Source organism: Astyanax mexicanus, chromosome 6, assembly GCF_023375975.1.
Source record: "Astyanax mexicanus isolate ESR-SI-001 chromosome 6, AstMex3_surface, whole genome shotgun sequence".
NCBI lineage: Eukaryota > Metazoa > Chordata > Actinopteri > Characiformes > Acestrorhamphidae > Astyanax > Astyanax mexicanus.
This window is the reverse complement of record NC_064413.1, coordinates 51,532,623-51,551,541: the sequence shown is the minus strand read 5'-3', so window position 1 is coordinate 51,551,541 and position 18,919 is coordinate 51,532,623. Positions and strand designations below refer to the sequence as shown.

The 18,919-nt window shown below is 37.5% G+C and overlaps 1 protein-coding gene and 1 long non-coding RNA gene across 2 annotated transcripts in view; one reads left to right on the top strand and one right to left on the bottom strand.

Moving 5' to 3' along the window:
- LOC125802381 (uncharacterized) overlaps window positions 1–18,919 on the bottom strand; it is a 71,759-nt gene that overhangs the window by 36,075 nt on the left and 16,765 nt on the right. The window lies entirely within an intron of this gene.
- LOC103024606 (coiled-coil domain-containing protein 106) lies at window positions 1,609–18,663 on the top strand. Its single transcript, XM_022662708.2, has 5 exons — window positions 1,609–1,755; window positions 4,399–4,623; window positions 12,955–13,146; window positions 14,395–14,586; window positions 15,727–18,663. Exons 2-5 carry the CDS (start codon window positions 4,413–4,415, stop codon window positions 16,068–16,070), a joined length of 939 nt encoding a protein of 312 aa, XP_022518429.2. The 5' UTR covers window positions 1,609–1,755; window positions 4,399–4,412; the 3' UTR covers window positions 16,071–18,663.

Here is an 18,919-nt window from a genome sequence, read left to right as displayed (position 1 = left end):
AAGCAGGACGATCTTATTGGCAGTTTTAGAAGGACTAAGTGAAATCAGACCATCAGCTGCTAAAACACCTGTTAACAGTGTTCCTCACAATGGCAGCTGGATTTTTAACAAGTAACCTAAATTTGTATCTGTCTGTCTACAGTTTTATTATATATTGTCAATATATTTACCTAAGCATAGTGTCTAAAATTTGTATGTATTGGAATTACTTAAAATGGGACCAGAATTATCCTGTGGAAAGGAACTGAAGACCAGTAACTGCCTGTAAAACCAAATCATTTATTTGGATATCCCAATAAAATATGAATACAGTGATATAAAACTGCTGTGGTGATTGTGTTTTTTTTTTTCGTTTTTTTTTTTTTTTTTAATTAATGAATCATGTTTTTTTGTGGATTTTATATTTGAAAAATCTTCACTTCTGGTGTTAATCTATTGAGACTTCAAGTCCCAGAATGCTTTGCAAGAGCTTATGCAGAGCTGGCATGCTAACATGGTTAATAATGAATGTAAGCCAGTGGGTAGTAACTATCATGACGTCATTAAGCTAAAGCTACTGCAGGGGAAGGAACTGAGACTTCTGCACGGTTTTAAGTCTTGTGTACTCCAAATAAAGAATTCAGAATTTTTTATCTTACATTGGGTATGTATTCATATAATTATTTTTGCATATTTAGCAAATTTGCATTGAATACTTTATTTATTCTTTATGCATTTGTTTGATTACAGATCTGATTACAGGTTCATAAAAACAGATACAGATTTCACTTTTCACAGATTTTAATGATAAGGGTGATTATTCATTTCAGAAATGCTTGACTTGTTTTGGAACATTGTTTTTTAAATTGGGAAAAATAGAACATAGAAATATGTTAGACTCTATTATTTTAACTCAATTCTATTTTGGGACCATTTTACTCAAATATGAAGATATATCACTTAAGCTTGAGCTTTAACACATCACATAGCACTACAAATACTGAACCAACAGTATTTACAGGATAAATGATATGTTGTCACTAGGATGGAAATCTATGATGTAAACTTGACAAATCATACAAGTTACTAAGACAAGTAAAATATATACAGACATAACAGACATTAGAGATTACATACAAAATACCATAACCATATACAGTACCAGTTCCAAGTTTGAACATACCTCTTTATATATATATATATATATATAGAAAATTACACGATATAACACACAAAATAACTTTAAAATACACTTTATTACATGTAATTAAAAACATAATTAAAAACTACTTAGAACACTGATTTCACTGAAGTTATTTATTTGTTTTTAAATTACAAATTATCATGTTGTTAACATAGCTGTCATTTAGCTATTTTTCATGTTTTTGCTAATTCTATGCTAAAATAGTAATAATACATTTATAAATAGTTAACTAAGTAGTAATTGTTGTATATATATTAATTTAATATAAGTACTAATCATGTATTGTCGTTATTAGTACTAGTAGTAGCATAGATAATATTATATATAGTATTTATATGATATTTACAGGGATTTCCTTGTAGAAGTATTTTAATTGGCTGGCTGGTTATGAATTACGAGCTGTTATCCAATCAGAGCGGGTGTGGGCGGGGCCTGTGTGTGTGTGTGTGTATCGGTGAGGAGCTGTAACTCTGGCCGGGCTGTGTGTTTAAAGTCCGGGCTGCTGTTTCTGCGGCTTTACGCGGGAGTGATCGGACTGTATGAGCGGATCCAGCGGGCGGTGAATCTGAGAGGTAAAGGCCGGGTCCGGGGCGTGGGGAGCCGGGCGCGGGGCTGAGCGGGCGCCGCGGAGCTGCAGCTGCGCTCCGGAGCTCGGTGCCATTTTCCTCCATGGTGGAGTAATTAACGCAGAGCTTTGTCCTCCAGCGCCGCCGCAGCTGCAGCTCCGCGACACCGAGCTCCGAGGGGATCAGATATCCGATAAATCTGATTATTAGATATCACAGCCTCGCTTAAAACGCGCCTGGACTCGCGGGCTGAGCCTCTGCAACGCGTGGGAACGTGCTAAAGTTTATAAGACTGAAATTGGGGCTCCTATTCCACCTTAAATGCGCCATTTAAGGTGGAACGTGTGATTGGAATTAGACCTCGGCTTGAGATTGATGGAAAGTTTCTTTTTTATAAAGCTGAAGTGGCAAAACTGGATTTTCTCACAATATATCTTTATTTATTTCTCTGTTATGAACAAGTTATAAACAAACTCCAAAATCCAGGTCCATAAAGTAAAAATCCACCCCAGGATATTGGATGTTGGATATTGATTATTACATACAAAGCCACATATTGTTGATTTGTTGGTCTATATCTATAGCAACTATACATCCAATAAACTTCCAAAAGCTGCAATGGTGTTGCTCTAGTACCAGTAGATCAGACGCAGCAGTGCTGCTGGAGTTATTAAACACCTCTGTAGGCCTGTCACAATACGATTTTTTGTAAACAAAACGGCTGTGAAAAAAAATTAAGAGACTTTCAATTTCTTGAAATGAACATTGTTGTTTTATTCTATAAACTAAAAACAACATTTCTCCCAAATTCCAAATTTAAAAAATGTCATTTAGAGCACTTATTTGCAGAAAATGAGAAATGGCTAAACGAACAAAATAAGATGCAGAGCTTTCAGACCTCAAATAATGCAAAGAAAACAAGTTCATATTCATAAAGTTTTAAGAGTTCAGAAATCAATATTTGGTGGAATAACCCTGGTTTTTAATCACAGTTTTCATGCATCTTGGCATCATGTTCTCCTCCACCAGTCTTACACACTGCTTTTGGATAACTTTATGCTGCTTTACTCCTGGTGCAAAAATTCAAGCAGTTCAGTTTGGTTTGATGGCTTGTGATCATCCATCTTCCTCTTGATTATATTCAATTAGGTAAAATCAAAGAAATTTATCATTTTCAAGTGGTCTCTTGTTTTTTTTTCCAGAGCTGTATCTTTATTTATATAACTGTATAAATAAAATCCAGGTCCGGAAAGTAAAAATCCACTCCAGGATATTGGATGTTGGATATTGATTTTCATTACGTACATAGCTACATGTTGTTGATCTATATCTATAATCTATATTAATTATACATACAATAAACATTCTAAAGCTGCAATAGTGTGTTGCTCTAGAACGAGTAGATCAGATGCAGCAGTGCTGCTGGAGTTATTAAACACCTCAGTAGGCCTGTCATGATACGATCCAACTAGCTATGGATATTTTTGAAGTAAATCACAAAGCACTTTGTAAGTCGCTCTGCTAAATATCGTAAATGTAAATATAAAATCAACCATGCAATAGTTGCAATGGTTCTGAAAATAATACATATCACAATTCATTTAGATTAGTAACAAGCATCTAATGTTAGCAAATCCAGTTCCATTAAGTAAAATCCATTCTGGATTTTGTTCCATCTGTCAGAGCAGCACCATACAATTTTGATTATTGTATACTATTGTATAGTATTTCTGATATATACAGATTAAAAATAATATCTGAAATACTTGTCCAGACAGAGACGTTAAAAACTAACCCCAGGATTTTGATTATTGTACACTTATATAAAAAAAAAACATATATCCAACATTGGAACTGTGGCAAATCCTCAAATTGAAAAAACACCCAGAGATTTTGTTTCGAGGCTGCTATATATAGTTTTGAATATTGTATATATTCTACTGGGCTAAAAAATATTGATTAGAAACAAACATCCAAAGATGAAATCATTGAAAATTCAGGTCCAAACATTACGATCCAACATCCACGCTGGGATGTTACAACTAGTTATAAAGGCCTTACAGTCAGTCATATAAGCTAGCAATTAATGCAAATGTAACCAGGTGGAACCAGCTAGCATATAATCAGACTCATCTACACAAAACAATGATAGCATAGCAACTTGCTCTTACAGCCTTCAACACTGAGACCAGGCTAGAGTTAACTATTATATAACACATACAGTATATAAATTCTAAGGGAAGGCAGCCTGTGGAGAATGACTACACACTGATGTTGAGTAAGAGGTGGGAGGACACGCCCAATATGCAAATAGCGTGACCAACATCAGGTGAAAACCCCTGCAGAATTGCTACGTAGACCCTGTTCAAATAAAAGGTCAAACTGAGCATGTGCAGTAGTGCAGAGTAGTTGGCCTGGTCTCAACAATAGGAATCAACAATAATTTGTACATTTTGTTTAGTTAGACCAACTTTTAACAAAAAAAACTAAGTAATAAAGACATTTCTAGTGGGATTATGTTTTAGGTGGCTGTCCTTAAGTAATGTACACTTAGATAGAGCATTGTGGGGGTGACCGAAATCACTGTAATGCACCGCTATTATATATTTATATATACGGTCATTAATTTTTGATTAACCCCGTCTGCAGCTGCTTCAGGCAGGATGTCCGCTCCATGGCAGCAGCAGCCGCCTATGGCTGCTTTCTCCACGGATACCCACATCGACTCCAGCTCCCGGAGGAGGAAGGCCCGCATGAGCTCTCAGAACTGGATGAAGCAGGAGAGCGACACCGAGATCATCCAGTGGCAGACCATGACCTCGGGAGTGGGCAGCGACTCGGAGCAGGACAACACGCCGAGCAGCGCCGTCTCCAGTAAGACCTGCTGATTCCATCACTCATATCTTTAGATCGGTTAGAGCAGTGTTTCTCAACCAGGGTGCCGTCTGGCTTCATCGGGGGTGCCGTCAAAATATTGCGCCTCACATGCATATTTCCTTTCCAGAGTCAGCTCGTGTCGGGGTGTGTCCCAATTCACAGGCAGCATACTCTGAAGGATGCGACCCACAGAGGCGGTGTATTACCGCCGTAGGATGCGGCCCCTAAATTGGAACACACTGTAAAGTTTTTTCCCCCACGTGATGCACTGCGAGAGTTGTGTGAAGCACTCAAGCTAGCATGGAACGTTTTTTAAAAAGAAGATTGCAGATTTAGATAACTCTGAATCGGAGCCATTAACTTCTTCATCCAGTGGTAGTTCAGCAGTGAGTGTAGCAGAGTATTTCACTCGTTTGAAAAGTCAGCAGGTTTCGCGCTACTTGTAAATAACCCCCCCCCCCCCCCCCTCTCACCGGAAATAAAATATTCCGCCAGCAACAGATCAGCACCTGAAGTGGTTTACTGTGAGAGATTACCAGAAGCTACCTTCTGATTTCATCAGTCATCTTTAGATCGTTTAGAGTTTTAAATTCACTACCATTCAGTGATTTAATTTGGATGCATTAGGCTTATTTAAACATAATATTAGTATTATATTAATAAGGATGTAGCAAATATTCAGTAACATAAATCATTTGGCCTGAAATCAACAAAAAGCACTTTCAGTGTTTGGTTGAATTAGTGAAAAAACTAATATTTATACAAAACACTAATTTACTGATGTACTATTGAGCGTTGCTGGTATGTCTGCTGGATAAAAAAGTGGCAAAATTAATGTAAGCCTACAATTTTTTTTAATTATTATATATATATATTTTTTTACTTTTTATTTAGTTTTGTTTTTGGCTAGTAAATAGTAAAGCCCCATCTGGATGGGATTAGTTTCTCAGGGGGTCCTCGGGTAATTTTCTCTTTTATGAAGGGTCCTCTGTGATTTTATTCCTGTCCAGAACGACCATGCATGTGTTTTTCTCAGACGTCCTCTGAGAAAATTACAGGCTGAATTATCTAATATTTTTCGCTGAACTCCGTGGTCCTCCGGTAATTTTAGTTCCGTCCAGATGCACATCTCTGAGTTTTGTCTCCTCGCGTTAAATAAAATAGCTATTTGTCTGACTGTAATCACTCTTTGGGAGCGCAACAGCGAGTGGAAATGGAGGAGCTACTGAACGTGAGCCAAAAATTTCACTGGTCCCCCTGTTTTTTCAATTGCAGTCTGGATGCAAGACTTTTATCACTGAGTAGAAGTGTGAAATATTTTTCACAGACGTCTCCCTGAGAAACTTATCCTGTCCAGATAGGGCTAAAGTCTACTAATGAATCCAACAAGGGAAGACACATGGCTGCCATATAACTAACCTCTTTTCCTTTAATCAGCATAATCCATGCTAGACAAAAGACATGCAACTTGTTCTTTCCAGAATCTAATAAAACTTCAGCAAATATCACAAAGAGACTAAAGGGATTATACAAAACTGTCATGATACTTGTCTTTAATGAAAAATAATTACATTTCTCAGCTTGTTGGTGCAGTTAAAGCCCAGGTATAATCTTTGTTAACAAGTCAATATATTGATATTGGTTGTCTTTGTATATATAAATATTCTCTGTCTGGGAATCTGGGTTTGATGGTTGCCTGGAGAATATAGTATTTATCTAACTGCACTGTAACAAGTGTAAAGTTTGGTAGAGGGGGGATAATGGTAGGGATGTCCCGATCCAGCTTTTTGAACTTCCGATCCGATACAGATATTTATTTGCACTTCCGATCCGATACCGATATCGGCCGATACCGATACCGGCCTATCCGAGCATGCATTGAAGTTTAAAATTATTTAGCCAACTTACTGTGTTAAACTCATGTTGAAAAGCGTTTTACTCTTGATAACAAGTAGCCAGCTGAATTAGGTGTGTTTGAATAATACACAATGGTTGGTAAGGAGAAACTTACGGTGGCCGAGAAAGCCCAGCGCAGTGCAAATTGAAAAGCGCTGCAAAAGCACAAAACACATCCATCAAAAATACAACACAGGCGCAGCAAATAGAAAAACGCGCAGCAAATAGAAAAACGCGCTGCAAAAAGAAAAACGCGCTGCAAATAGAACCACAACACAACGGAAGTGAGTCACAACACAATGGAATTTTCCCGGGGGACCTTAAAAGATGCTGTACCAGCTGTGTACAAAGGACAATAAGTGGCAAACAAGCTTCTGAAAAGTAAGTTATGTTTATTACCTGTGATTACCACGGTTGTGTGCATATTATTAAAAGTTCTGCTTCACAAAACGCCTTGTTTGCCACTTATTGTCCTTTGTACACATAGTGAAGTCCGAGACCTTACTGAAGACGCAGCTTAGCTGGTACAGCATCTTTTAAGGTCCCCCGGGAAAATTCTGTTGTGTTGTGACTCACTTCCGTTGTGTTGTGGTTGTATTTGCAGCGCGTTTTTCTATTTGCTGCGCCTGTGTTGTAATTTTGATGGATGTGTTTTGTGCTTTTGCAGCGCTTTTCAATTTGCACTGCGTTGGGCTTTCTCGGCCACCGTAGAAACTGACCTGTTTAGTTAGCAATTAATAAACTCAAAATATACAAAATAATAAATAACAAACAGAAATGGCATCAGTAAACCATGGCTTAAAAAAAGTGCAAATATTATAAATTGTATTAAAAAAAGCAAAACACACAAACTGAGTAGAAAATAGGCTATTAACAGCATCAGTACTCTTGACTGCTGTACTCATCAGTGCTCTTGAACAAATGTAAACCAAAGCTTAAAAAAAATCAGTGCAAATATTGTAAACTATTTAAAAGCAAAATGCCTTCTACTCCCCAATCTCCTCCACACTTTGCTGCTCCACCCCATCTACACACTCCCTTCAATTCCAACTGTTTGCCCTGCCTGCAGTCCGAGCATGATGGAGAGATTCTTTTTTTTTTTGTTTTATTTACAAAGATGAGCATTTCAATATGCTCAGGTGTCAGCCTGCTCCTGTGTTACTAAGCATAACTAACCATAATATAATAAATATTTTGTTTAAGCAATTAAAGCTAAATTATCAAAATAATGTACGTTTCACATAGTTTTACCTTTTAGTTGCATAAATAAGAAACATAACATGTTTCATAAACTTCTTCTTTTGCAAATAATTGTGAAATTTACCCATACCTACTAGCTGAGATGTGATACTAAAATAAGCATAATGACACTAAAACACAACAAGCAAAAATCATAATGTTAAGAGAGAAAACTTAATTAAATTCAAAGAAAAAAAACTCTTCATAAAGGGAGCTAACGCAGCCTCCAGCCGGTCTGACCGGAGTTCATCTTTCCCGGCCCAGGGAGATGCTATGCTCGTGTGCTGAAGGTGTGCTGAAAATGCGGACCGGATTTTACTCTTACCGGCGAAAACACAGGAAAAACTGGAATGGATTATCCAAATGGGTGCGCTGGAAAACCCGGACTTTCAAAAAAACTGGATCGGTAGTATGGATCCGTGTTTTCTCGTGCCTGCCGATCCGATACCGATACGCGTTTTTTGCAAATATCGGCGGCCGATCCGATCCAAATATCAGATCGGGACAAGCCTAGATAATGGTAGAGCTGAAGCTGTTATAGCTGCAAACAGTGAGCGAACCTCAAATGAAACTCTATGTATTAGGAAAGGGATGTCGCTCAATTGTTCTTATGTGTGCGAAGGTAGACAAGTAAATATTTTTTTGCAATATAGTGTATAAAAATAGCAGATAAAAGGACTTATGTGGAACTGGACTCTTGAGTGAAAAAAGCTGCAACTGACTGCATCTCATTACTTTTCACACTCTGCTTTAGCATGCTCTGCTGCTTTGCACAGGAAATGCAGACTGGTAATGAGCCTGTAGTTAATAAATAAGCTGATATCAGGGCTGGCTTTGTTTGTGAGCTGGTTCTGTAATGAACTGAGGATGGTGAAAAATTAACAACACAGGAAAACAATGACTCCCACTTCACTAAATCTGAGAAGGGCAGTGGGTTCAGGGTCAAAAAAACACACAGCAGAGTGCATTCCAGGTCTTACTTTAATAACCCCAGTCTCCAAAAACAAGCTAAAGTGTAACGTCTGTCAGACAGAAGGCACTGGTCTAAATATACCAACATACAACAAGGTGAGGCCATGAAATATCATGAAAACCTTCGGTGGAATAAAACATAGGAGATCTGGTCTGGATGCTGCTGAAGCTGACAATTATGTATTTAGTTTCGCTCAAAGGCTCATCTAATAAAGTTTACTCAGCTATAATAATAACTCAGCAGCTTTTAAGATGGCATTGGGGATTTCTTAAGGGGGGAAAACAGGATGATCATGTTAAAACTGGCTTTAAAACAAGAGTTGGAATTTCATTAGACTGAATAAACTCATCGTGTTTTCACACCAGCGCTATTTGGTCCGGTTTAAACAGAATCTGGTTAGTTTGCATCTTTGGTGCAGTTTGTTTTAGCAGGTGTAAAACCAATAATTGCATTCGGGTTTAGACCAAAACTACTTCACAAAACCCACAAGAGGAATTGTTCTTGGTCTGATCTGGCCTTGATCCAACCCAACTATCAAATATACTCCTTATGTTTGAGCTTAACAGCTGTTCAGATGCAGTTTAAACTGATTTATTACCCAGACAATTACTAAAGCTAATAACTAACACTGTATCTGCTGCTTCTCCATTTATTTATTTTTTTCACACTGAACGCAGTATGTGTAGCACTCGCCAAACACAAATTTTGTGGGAACAGTTGGGGACAGCCCCTACCTAACTGTTCCAACTGTTTGCAGCAGTGCACAAAACAAGCTCAATAAAGAAATGTGTGCCACAGTAATAAAATATTAGCATAATAATACTATTACACCATTTTACAGTTAAACTAACTTTTTATTATTAAGAACAGACACTGGGCTTCCAATATACACATATTTAATGTCCAAAATAACTAAAACAAATAAAGTACAACCACCCTGCGACTCTCTGGGTTCTGAGAAAACTGCACTAAATATTAAACAACAAAAAGCAACAACATATAGATAAGTAACATTTACATGAATTAAACTTTTTTTAACTCTGGAAATAACACAAAGGCATTCACAAGGCGTCAAAAGCGGTCACACAGATGATTCAGCAGGCCAGAGCTCTTGCTATAAATGTACTTTTTAATGTAACTGTCAGACAAATTGTAAATTTTTTGTCACCTGACGTCATGACCAACATTTAACCTTAAATTAACGTCTACAGACGTTAGTGGCCAGCTAGGAAGGGACATCAATATGTTTACCGTGTGGGGCTTGAGGCAGGATCTGTCTGGGGTAACAATATTCATATTTAATATTCAGCTGGAAGAATAGGGCTGGATGTTTGTGCTTTAAATGAGATCTCAGCTTTGTTTCCACTGTTTTAAAACAAATCAACATACCGACTGATTCGCGTTGATGGTTCTCCTCGCTCATTTGGATTAAAGCCAAAATACTCCCACACCGTAAGTCCATCCGGACTTCTAAAAAACCTTCTAAACGTTCTCTAAAGCGGTTTAGTTAATAAAAAGTCCTCAAATACGTTTGCAAGCACACGTTTGCTCCGCTGTGTGTGTGTGTGTGCGTGTGCGTGCGCGTGTGTGTTTGTAGACGCCGTCGCTGATGAGCTCCGCCTGCCACTACACTCATTTCCCTAACCAACAGATGTCACACAGCGCGACACCTTCTCATGTAAACAAACTCACGCGCCCAATGGCTGTTATCGACGTCGGCAAAAATTATCGTGGTTAAAAAAATGATCTTACGATAAGTCGATAACATAGTTATTGCGACAGGCCTAGAAGGTGCTAATACACTGAACGTGATATGCCGCACTGCTTTCCGCTCTGGACGCTTGTTAGTTTTGGTTGCGTTGTGCTGCTGCTGAGCGTCGCCTGCTGATAATAGGTGGAGTTTTCTAAAGGCTGTTACTTCTGCAAACGGTGTTAAGCAGTTTGAAGTCGCTACAGCCTCTGTACACCTAAATTTATCTCTCAACGTCAGAATAAAGCTCTGATTCTGGTCTTCCTACTGTTCTTTCTATATGAGTGTAGGGCAGTTCAGAGGATTCAATAATCGTTAATATTAGTAGTACTGTTTGTACTACAGTTTTTCCCTGGCTGCATAAGTTCACGTCACGCCTTTTCTGCCATGGTAACGCTTGCCGCGATGTCAAAGTTGAACCATGTTGGCCGCGGTAAGTGGTAGAGTGGTGGAGGTGTAGTTAGGGCGGGGAAACGCACCACTTTCTGCACTGCTCCACTGCAGCGATGCATTGCTCTACTATAGGAGAACCAATTGAATCCAATGGGGGTCAGCGTACCATGGCCATGTGTGGTATGTAAGCACCTTTAAAAAAGCTGCAAAGCTACTCGGGTGGGTACCACTTTAAAATAAGACTACCTTTATAAAGGGTTTATAAATGGTTTACAATTAGTTTATTAATGATTACTAATTATGTTGTAAATGCCTTAAAAATCATTAATAATCAGTTATAACACATACATAGAAAGAACAACAATATAGATGGCTGTGGATTCACTGTTTGGCAAACAACAGGTCATTGTTGCCCTTTCTTTGTATATGTTATAACTGATTATTAATGATTTTAAGGTATTTACAACCTAATTAGTAACCATTAATAAACTAATTGTAAACCATTTATAAACCCTTTATTAAGGGTAGTCTTATTTTAAAGTGGTACCCTTGGGTATAATATGCGTGTAAAGACAGACAAGTGAATAATACTTTCCTTTATTCTTATATAGCGTTTTTCTGGAACCCAATCATTAGTAGGTATAATATAGAAACATTTAACTCACAAGGAGTGAAGGTTCAACAATTAGCAGACACAGCAACCTGATAATAATATAACAACTAGGCAACAGAAATAATTGGTAGAGCAAATTAAACAGAGGGAAGGCTGTAGGTGAGAGAAAAGAGGCGACTTTTGAGATTAGATTTAAATATGGAAAGAGAGGTAGACTGTTTGACTGCAATTGGGAGAGAGTTTCACAGTCGAGGAGCGAGTCTGGAAAGTCTATCAGTAAGTTATTCACCAAAGCCTCAGAGTTTAGTGGAAGGGACTTTGGGAAGCCCAGCAGCAGATGACCTAAGAGATTGAAACAGTTTTAAGGGAAGAAGGAGGTTGGACAGATAAGGAAGAGCAAAATTGTTTAAAGCCTTATAGGTAAGTAAGAGAATCTTGAATGTGGTGTAATTTAGTACAATCTGAAGCTTATGGACAGAGGAAGAACTAATCCCAGCCAGCAAGGAAATACTGTAGTCTAGTCAGCTAAAAAAGGAAAGCATGAATGGGGATTTCAGCAGTTAAGTTTTGGCAATATCGTATGTGATGTTTGGGTTAAAAATAGGGGTGTCCCGATTTCGATATTTCATCGAAATCGCTCGAAATTATATCATGGTTTCGAGCATTGAAGTCAAAAAGAGGATTAATTAATATGTTAATAGTTTTGGTCCTTAAGGAGCATCTTTCTCTCAGATAAAGTTAATAATATATCTTTATTAAAGAAAAAAAACTTGTCATTCTCAGAGACCAAGTCTTATTTTTCATGTTTAACTGTTATAGTAGGATAGAGTTCAGTTTGTTAAGGCTCTAATTGTTCTATTATTTTTTACATGACTGTTCCAGTATTTTTTTAATTACTTATTTTGTTATGTTGCACATTGCTGTTTTAATAGTGCACACTGTTGCTACCAAAAAAAAAAAACACTAGATGGCATAACATATAGATATCTTAATTAAATTATTTAAATTTGACCATTAGTGACCTCTAGTGTTGTGTTACAGATCACTTGTATCACTTTGCATCACTTATATCAATCCCAGCTTTTGAAATAAGATATTGTACATTTGATAAATCAAACCAATGACTGACCATAGACTAATCTAAAACTGGCATAGGCCTCTCTGCTGTAAAAAAAAGAAAAAAGAAAATCAAGAATCGATTTGGAGAATCGTGACCCTAAAATCGGAAATCAAATCGAATCGAGGATTTAGAGAATCGTGACACCCCTAGTTAAAATGGCTGAACAATATTGGCCAAAAACTGATATACTCCATGGTGGTCCATTTATATTGATGGATGGTTACAGCCACAGGTGGGCTACAGTCAGTACATGCACGCCTGTAAAAGTACACCTGTATAGTGAAGCTGATAAAAAGAACACCTAATGCCAACTAAACTAACACTTTCTACTGATGTTATTCTAGCAGTGACTCCAATGGAGGGCTTGCCCCCGAGTGTAATGCTGACCATCACTAAACTGCAGTGTCTGCTGGAGAGCAAACAGGAGAAGATAGAGTCTCTGGAGCGTCAGGTGGAGGATCTGCAGCAGGACCGAAAGTTCCTCCGGCAGCAGATAGAGAACCTGACCAGCTCACGCTCTGGCCCTGCTCCAGAAGGTTAGTCAGATCTTTAACTAATCTGTTTATCTGTTTTCTCGAAATAACTGAATACATCATAAAACTTCACCATAACTGAAGTCCTTGGTTATATTTGTACAAACTAGGGTTGAAACAATTCCTTGAGCAATTTGAGTATCATATTTTTCGGACTACAAGCACTTAATTTTCCCAAAAATCGCTCCATGGAAGTATAGAGTTATAAGGGTGAGTTTTCAGTGGAGTTTCTCCAGCACTAAGGCTGAGTGCAGCAGCATTAGCATGAGCTGCTAACCACATTGCTAGTTCTTCTTCATTTAGAGGCAAGTATATTGGACTGTAGTCTGCGTGTTTGTTGTGTTAAAACAAGCTACGTGGGATGAACCACTACCTAATAGCTGCCCTGGCTTACCGGAACACTCAGGGTTCCTTAGTCTAATGCTATCAGGCATTTGCATCCCGCTAGCACTGCAGTTAGCGACTAATGCTGCTGCACCCAGCCTTAGTGCTGGAGAAACTTCACTGAAAACTCACCCTTATACAAAATATTGGAAATCTAAGCTTACTGTACATAAACAGAGGCACTTTTCTAAATAAACTTTTTCCAGAAGAGAAATCTGTGTAGATTAACACCCAGCACTTGTTTGACTTTGAAAGAAAATGTTTTTTTAAGAATTGCAGTTTTGTTTTCCCCCAGCTTCCCCATTAGAAGGGAAACATGACGACACCAATGCTCACTTCGATGTAGGCATCCTTACTACAGTCGCCTAATGTACGCCTTATGTATGAAAATAGACGTTTATTGTTAGTGTGCCTTATAATGAGCATGAGTTAACTTATTTTGGCACAATGCAATAATGACGACGAAGGTGAAAAAATGGCGTCTTTTCAACTTAATAACTCAAGAATGCCTTAAGACATCAGCATAAACCATATATTTGGCTAAAAAGAAAACTGCAGCATCATTGCTCTCCTATGAGGAGCTGTAATTACATTTAAAAATAAACTCTTCTTAAAAGTTTATTCCACAGTAACTTTCTGTGACTGGTTTACTGCTATATTTCTCAAATCTTTCTTAAGTATAATCCAGTGTCATGGGATAGCAGTATGTGGGAGTTGGAGTAAGATCTGAAAGTGGGTGCCAGATAGATGGAACATTTCATTTTTGAAGTTTTAAGGACACTTAGTTACAATGTAATTAATCCATGATGTCACGTATGTACAGGAAAGTTATCAAAGTTATAAGTGACTGTGCTTGATTCCCCACAGCAAGCAAGTCTGTCTACACTGAACCCAAAGCCCATAAGCGGCAGCGGACGGCGTCTTCCAGCTCCAGCCTCTGTAATGAGAGTGGATCAGACGGGTCATTCTCTTCCGCATCATCAGCAGCTTCTGAGAGAAAGAGACGCCACAAGGAGAAGAAGAAAGGAAAGAAGGGCAAAGACTACGGCAGGAAGAGAGGTACAACCTAATACACATCCCTAGATACAGGGCTGTAAAAACGTTAAGAAACGCTTGTTTCAGTAATTCAGTTCAAAATGTGAAACTCATATATTATATAGATGTATTAAACACAGATTGATCTATTGTAAGCCTTTATTTATTTATTGTTGATGATTAAGGCATACAGACAATCAAACCCAAAAATCAGTGTCTCAGAAAATTAGAATATTATATGAGACCAATTGTTACTTTTGGCAGTGTGGGCAGTGTGCCAAGTCCTGCTGGAAAATGAAATCCGCATCTCCATAAAAGTTGTCAGGAGAGGGAAGCAGGAAGTGCTGGAAGATTTTGTGGGAAAACAAAACTGTACTGACTTTAGACTTGATAATAAAACAGTGGATCAACACCAGCAGATGACATGTCTCTCCAAACCATCACTGATTGGTGGAAACTTCACACTAGACCTCGAGCAGTTTGGACTGTGTGTCTCTCCACTCTTCCTCCAGACTCTGCTCCCTTGATTTACAAATGAAATGTAAAATTTACTGATGATCAGTGATGGTTTGGAGAGACATGTCATCTGCTGGTGTTGATCCACTGTGTTTTATTATCAAGTCTAAAGTCAGTGCAGTAATTTCCCGCAAAATCCCTCTGCTGACAACTTTTATGGAGATATGGATTTCATTTTCCAGCAGGACTTGGCACACTGCCCACACTGCCAAAAGTACCAATTGGTCTTATATAATACTCACATTTTATTCTTATTCTAATTTTCTGAGACACTGATCTTTGGGTTTTCATTAGCTGTAAGCCATAATCATTAAATAAAAGATTAAATAAACGCTTAAAATAGATCACTGTTTGTGAGTTTTACATTTTGAACTGAATTACTGAAATAAAATAACTTTTCAATGATATTCTATTTTTTTTTTTTAGATGCACTAGTATATGAAAAAATAACTGCCCCCATGTATTACTGTAATTAACCACATTTCTTGGAAACCTGATATCAAATTTCACTAGCCAAACCCAGGCCTGATCACTGCTAGAAATGCAGAATCAGGAAATCAGTTTTTTTTTTGATACTTAAACTTCTTCAGAAGTTTTTACTGTACTCATAATAAAAATATGTCTTTCATTTTCTTATTTCCTGTGCAGCGACGGGCGTGCAGTACGTCATCCACCGCTACAAGCAGGTCCTCTCAGCCTTCAACAAGAAGAAGAGCATGAGTGGAGCCTTCAGGCATCACGGCATCGACCGGAACACCATCGCCAACACGGCGCCCATAGCCGAGCTCCACCTGGCCGCTAAAGAGGCCGTTCCTCTGGTGGGTCAGTTCCGGCCGCGGGAGGAGACGCTAGTGAACTATGCTCAGCGCTGCGCTCTGGCCATCGAGACGGACGAGGAACTGTCCAGAAAGATCGAGCAGATGAAGGCCAACGGAGAGCTGCTGCCCATTTCTGCAAAGAGGGCCAGGGTCCACACTCTACTGTGCCAGTAGAGGGAGCTGGAGGACTGTGGATCAGTGTTTGTCGGCCGTGGTCCTGGAGTACCTGGAGTTCTGCAGGGTTTGGTGGCGGTGCTTTTTAGTTTGTTTCTTTTGTTTGTTTGTTTATTTATTTCTAATCTGATTATTTTAACCAATTAACTAATTTGTTAATTATAGTGCATCCCCAATTATTTATAAAGTATAATCTGAATGGGCCTCATTCACCAATATCAACATTCACCATGGAGTTTGAAGTTTTCTGAGGGTGTACTCACACTACAGACTCACACTAGGCCTTATTGACTGGTACTGTGCCAAAACCTGATTGTTCCCCCTCTTCAATTAATTAGCTGCTGACCTGTGCTTATTCTGGTCTTAATTGGCTCTTAATGGGTTAATAGGCATATTTTAATAGGCAGAATTAAATTAAAATAAGCCTCCATCTGATCTGGCTTATCTGAAAACTCTGATAATGAAGTCTGAATGCTAACAGATTTAATAAATAATATTAAAAAGAAAAACAATACATGCATTTTGCCAACGATACAAATGCTTCTAAAATGTGTGGTTGGTGTGGCGCAGTGGATAACACCACCACCTGTTTAAAAACTACCACATCATATGGTAGACTGAGGTTCAAATCCAATAAGAGTCCTTTGGCTAGACTCCTAACACAACGTTGGCTCACCTATGTATTAGGAATGATGTTAAAAGTCACTCTTGATTAGAGTGGTTTAATGCAGTGTAGAAGAATTATGTTTTCACACAATTTTAATAATATTTAGTTTTTTCTTCTCCGTCCCTCACAATAGGAATTTTAGGAAAAAAAAATTATTTACTTTTTGATTTTTCCATTTTCCATCTTATAGCAAAAAGTTACTTGGATTATATACAATCAGATATAGCCCAAGCTATGCATATAGTATATAGATATAGTCCAAAGCAGTGAACGCTGCACATGCTGCACGTGTAAACAGCATGGAGCAGCAGAGACAGCGTTTGTTCATAGTGGTATATTATCTGACTGATATATCAGATTAAACTGCACCTTGTCAGCAGTTTAGCTCAATTAAAAAGAAGAGTTTTCACAAGACCAGATCATGTTCTTACCATATTGGAGTCTGTTTTACTGGACCAAATAAATGCTGGTGTAAAAACACCCTAAATAACAGTTGGTAAGAAAGGTCAGTTGTTACTAAATTGAATTAATATGAATTAATTGAATTAAATAAGGCTTTTCAAAAGTTATTCCCCTGACTACCATGTACTGCAGTGTATGGAATTTAATACTCTCGCCCTTTTGCACTATTGCTTTTAAAGCTCTTTACAACTGGAATTATAAAGCTTCCAAAACCTTAGGGAAGCAGAAAAATCATCAACTGTGGAAGAGCAGGTACTCCAGGACCACTAATAACCCCTCATTTCAGCAGAGTTACCATGTTTATAAAGTGTTGGAAGAAACTCTAGGTACATTTCTGTTGCATCCATAGTCTGTCCTTAGCACTTAGCACTTGTATACGAGTTGAATGGTTGGTACGACTGTATGTAAACTGTCATTTCTTTCACATTAATCGAGTATTTTAGTTTAAATTCATTTTTGTAATTGAGTATTTCAGTGTTCTGGCATGAGCCTTCACTTCACAGGTTTTTACACTACGAGTAATGATTTAAAATGCACTACCAGTGAAATCATCTCCCATTTTTAACATTCCTATTGACATATAAGAAGGTTAGGTCCAGAAATAAACAAAAGGTCCTGAAATAAACAAAAAAAAAAGACACTCTAATGAAAAAAAACTTCATTATATCTTCATTGTTGTATTATTTTTGTAACTTTTGACATAATTTAAATCTGAATGTTTTTACATTTTGTCCAAATCTTACAACAATGTGTGGACCAATAAACGTTAGGGATACAAGATATTTATATTTGTTTAAATTTTTCTTTTAAACATCAGTATCGGATGATTTGGCCAATATTTCAAACCAATATTTGCTGACATATTTATTCCACGTTGGAAAAGGACCAAATATTGCTGGCTGTGCTACTACAATTGGCTAACACTGGCTGTGATACATTAAAATCCATTAATTTAAGCTCATTTTAAGTTATTTTAATTTGCTTTAAAGTTATAAAGTTATACGGGGTGTGTAGTCTCTCTGTAAGTTATAGATGCGTATATCAGCACTGACATTTAGACATTTTACACAGCGGATTTATACATGAGTAATATCAGATATTGGCATCTGCCCAAAATTTACCACATTGGTGAAGCCCTTAAATAGAAATGCCTCACAATTATTCAGAATTGAATCTTTTCCTATTACATTAAAACTTAAGTAAACTTTATGTTTTAGTTTTAAAAAAATAGCATACACTACTATTCAAAAGTTTTAAAACAACTCCAGTTTTTTGCATTTTTATTGACATTTTAGAAATGAAGGTCAAGTGAATAACCTGAAATAGCACAATTAAGGATGCACAATAATATTGGAATTATATCAGTGATGGCTGATAATTGCTTTTTTTTTCTTAGAAATATTGTCATCAGCCAATTTGTCCAATATTTCAAACCGATATTTGCTGACGTATGTATTGTATGCCAGAAAAGGACCAAACGATGCTGTCCACACTATTACAATTGGTCAGCACTGGCCATGATACTGTAAAATCCACTGATTTAAACTGTATTTTTTTTTCTTTGTAACAAAGTTATACCAGGGCGATTAGTCTCACTGTAACACTGGCCGTGATACTTTAAAATCCTTTGATTTAAACTCATTTTTATTTTTTTTCTTTGTTATAAAATTATACCAGGGCGATTAGTCTCTCTGTAAGTTACAAATGTGTATATCAGCAT

Coding starts and splice junctions, on each gene's coding strand:
- LOC103024606 (XM_022662708.2), top strand. CDS start 4,413: ATGTCCGCTCCATGGCAGCAGCAGCCGCCTATGGCTGCTTTCTCCACG. Junction 13,147..14,394: donor CTCTGGCCCTGCTCCAGAAG/GTTAGTCAGATC, acceptor GATTCCCCACAG/CAAGCAAGTCTGTCTACACT. Junction 14,587..15,726: donor AGACTACGGCAGGAAGAGAG/GTACAACCTAAT, acceptor TTTCCTGTGCAG/CGACGGGCGTGCAGTACGTC.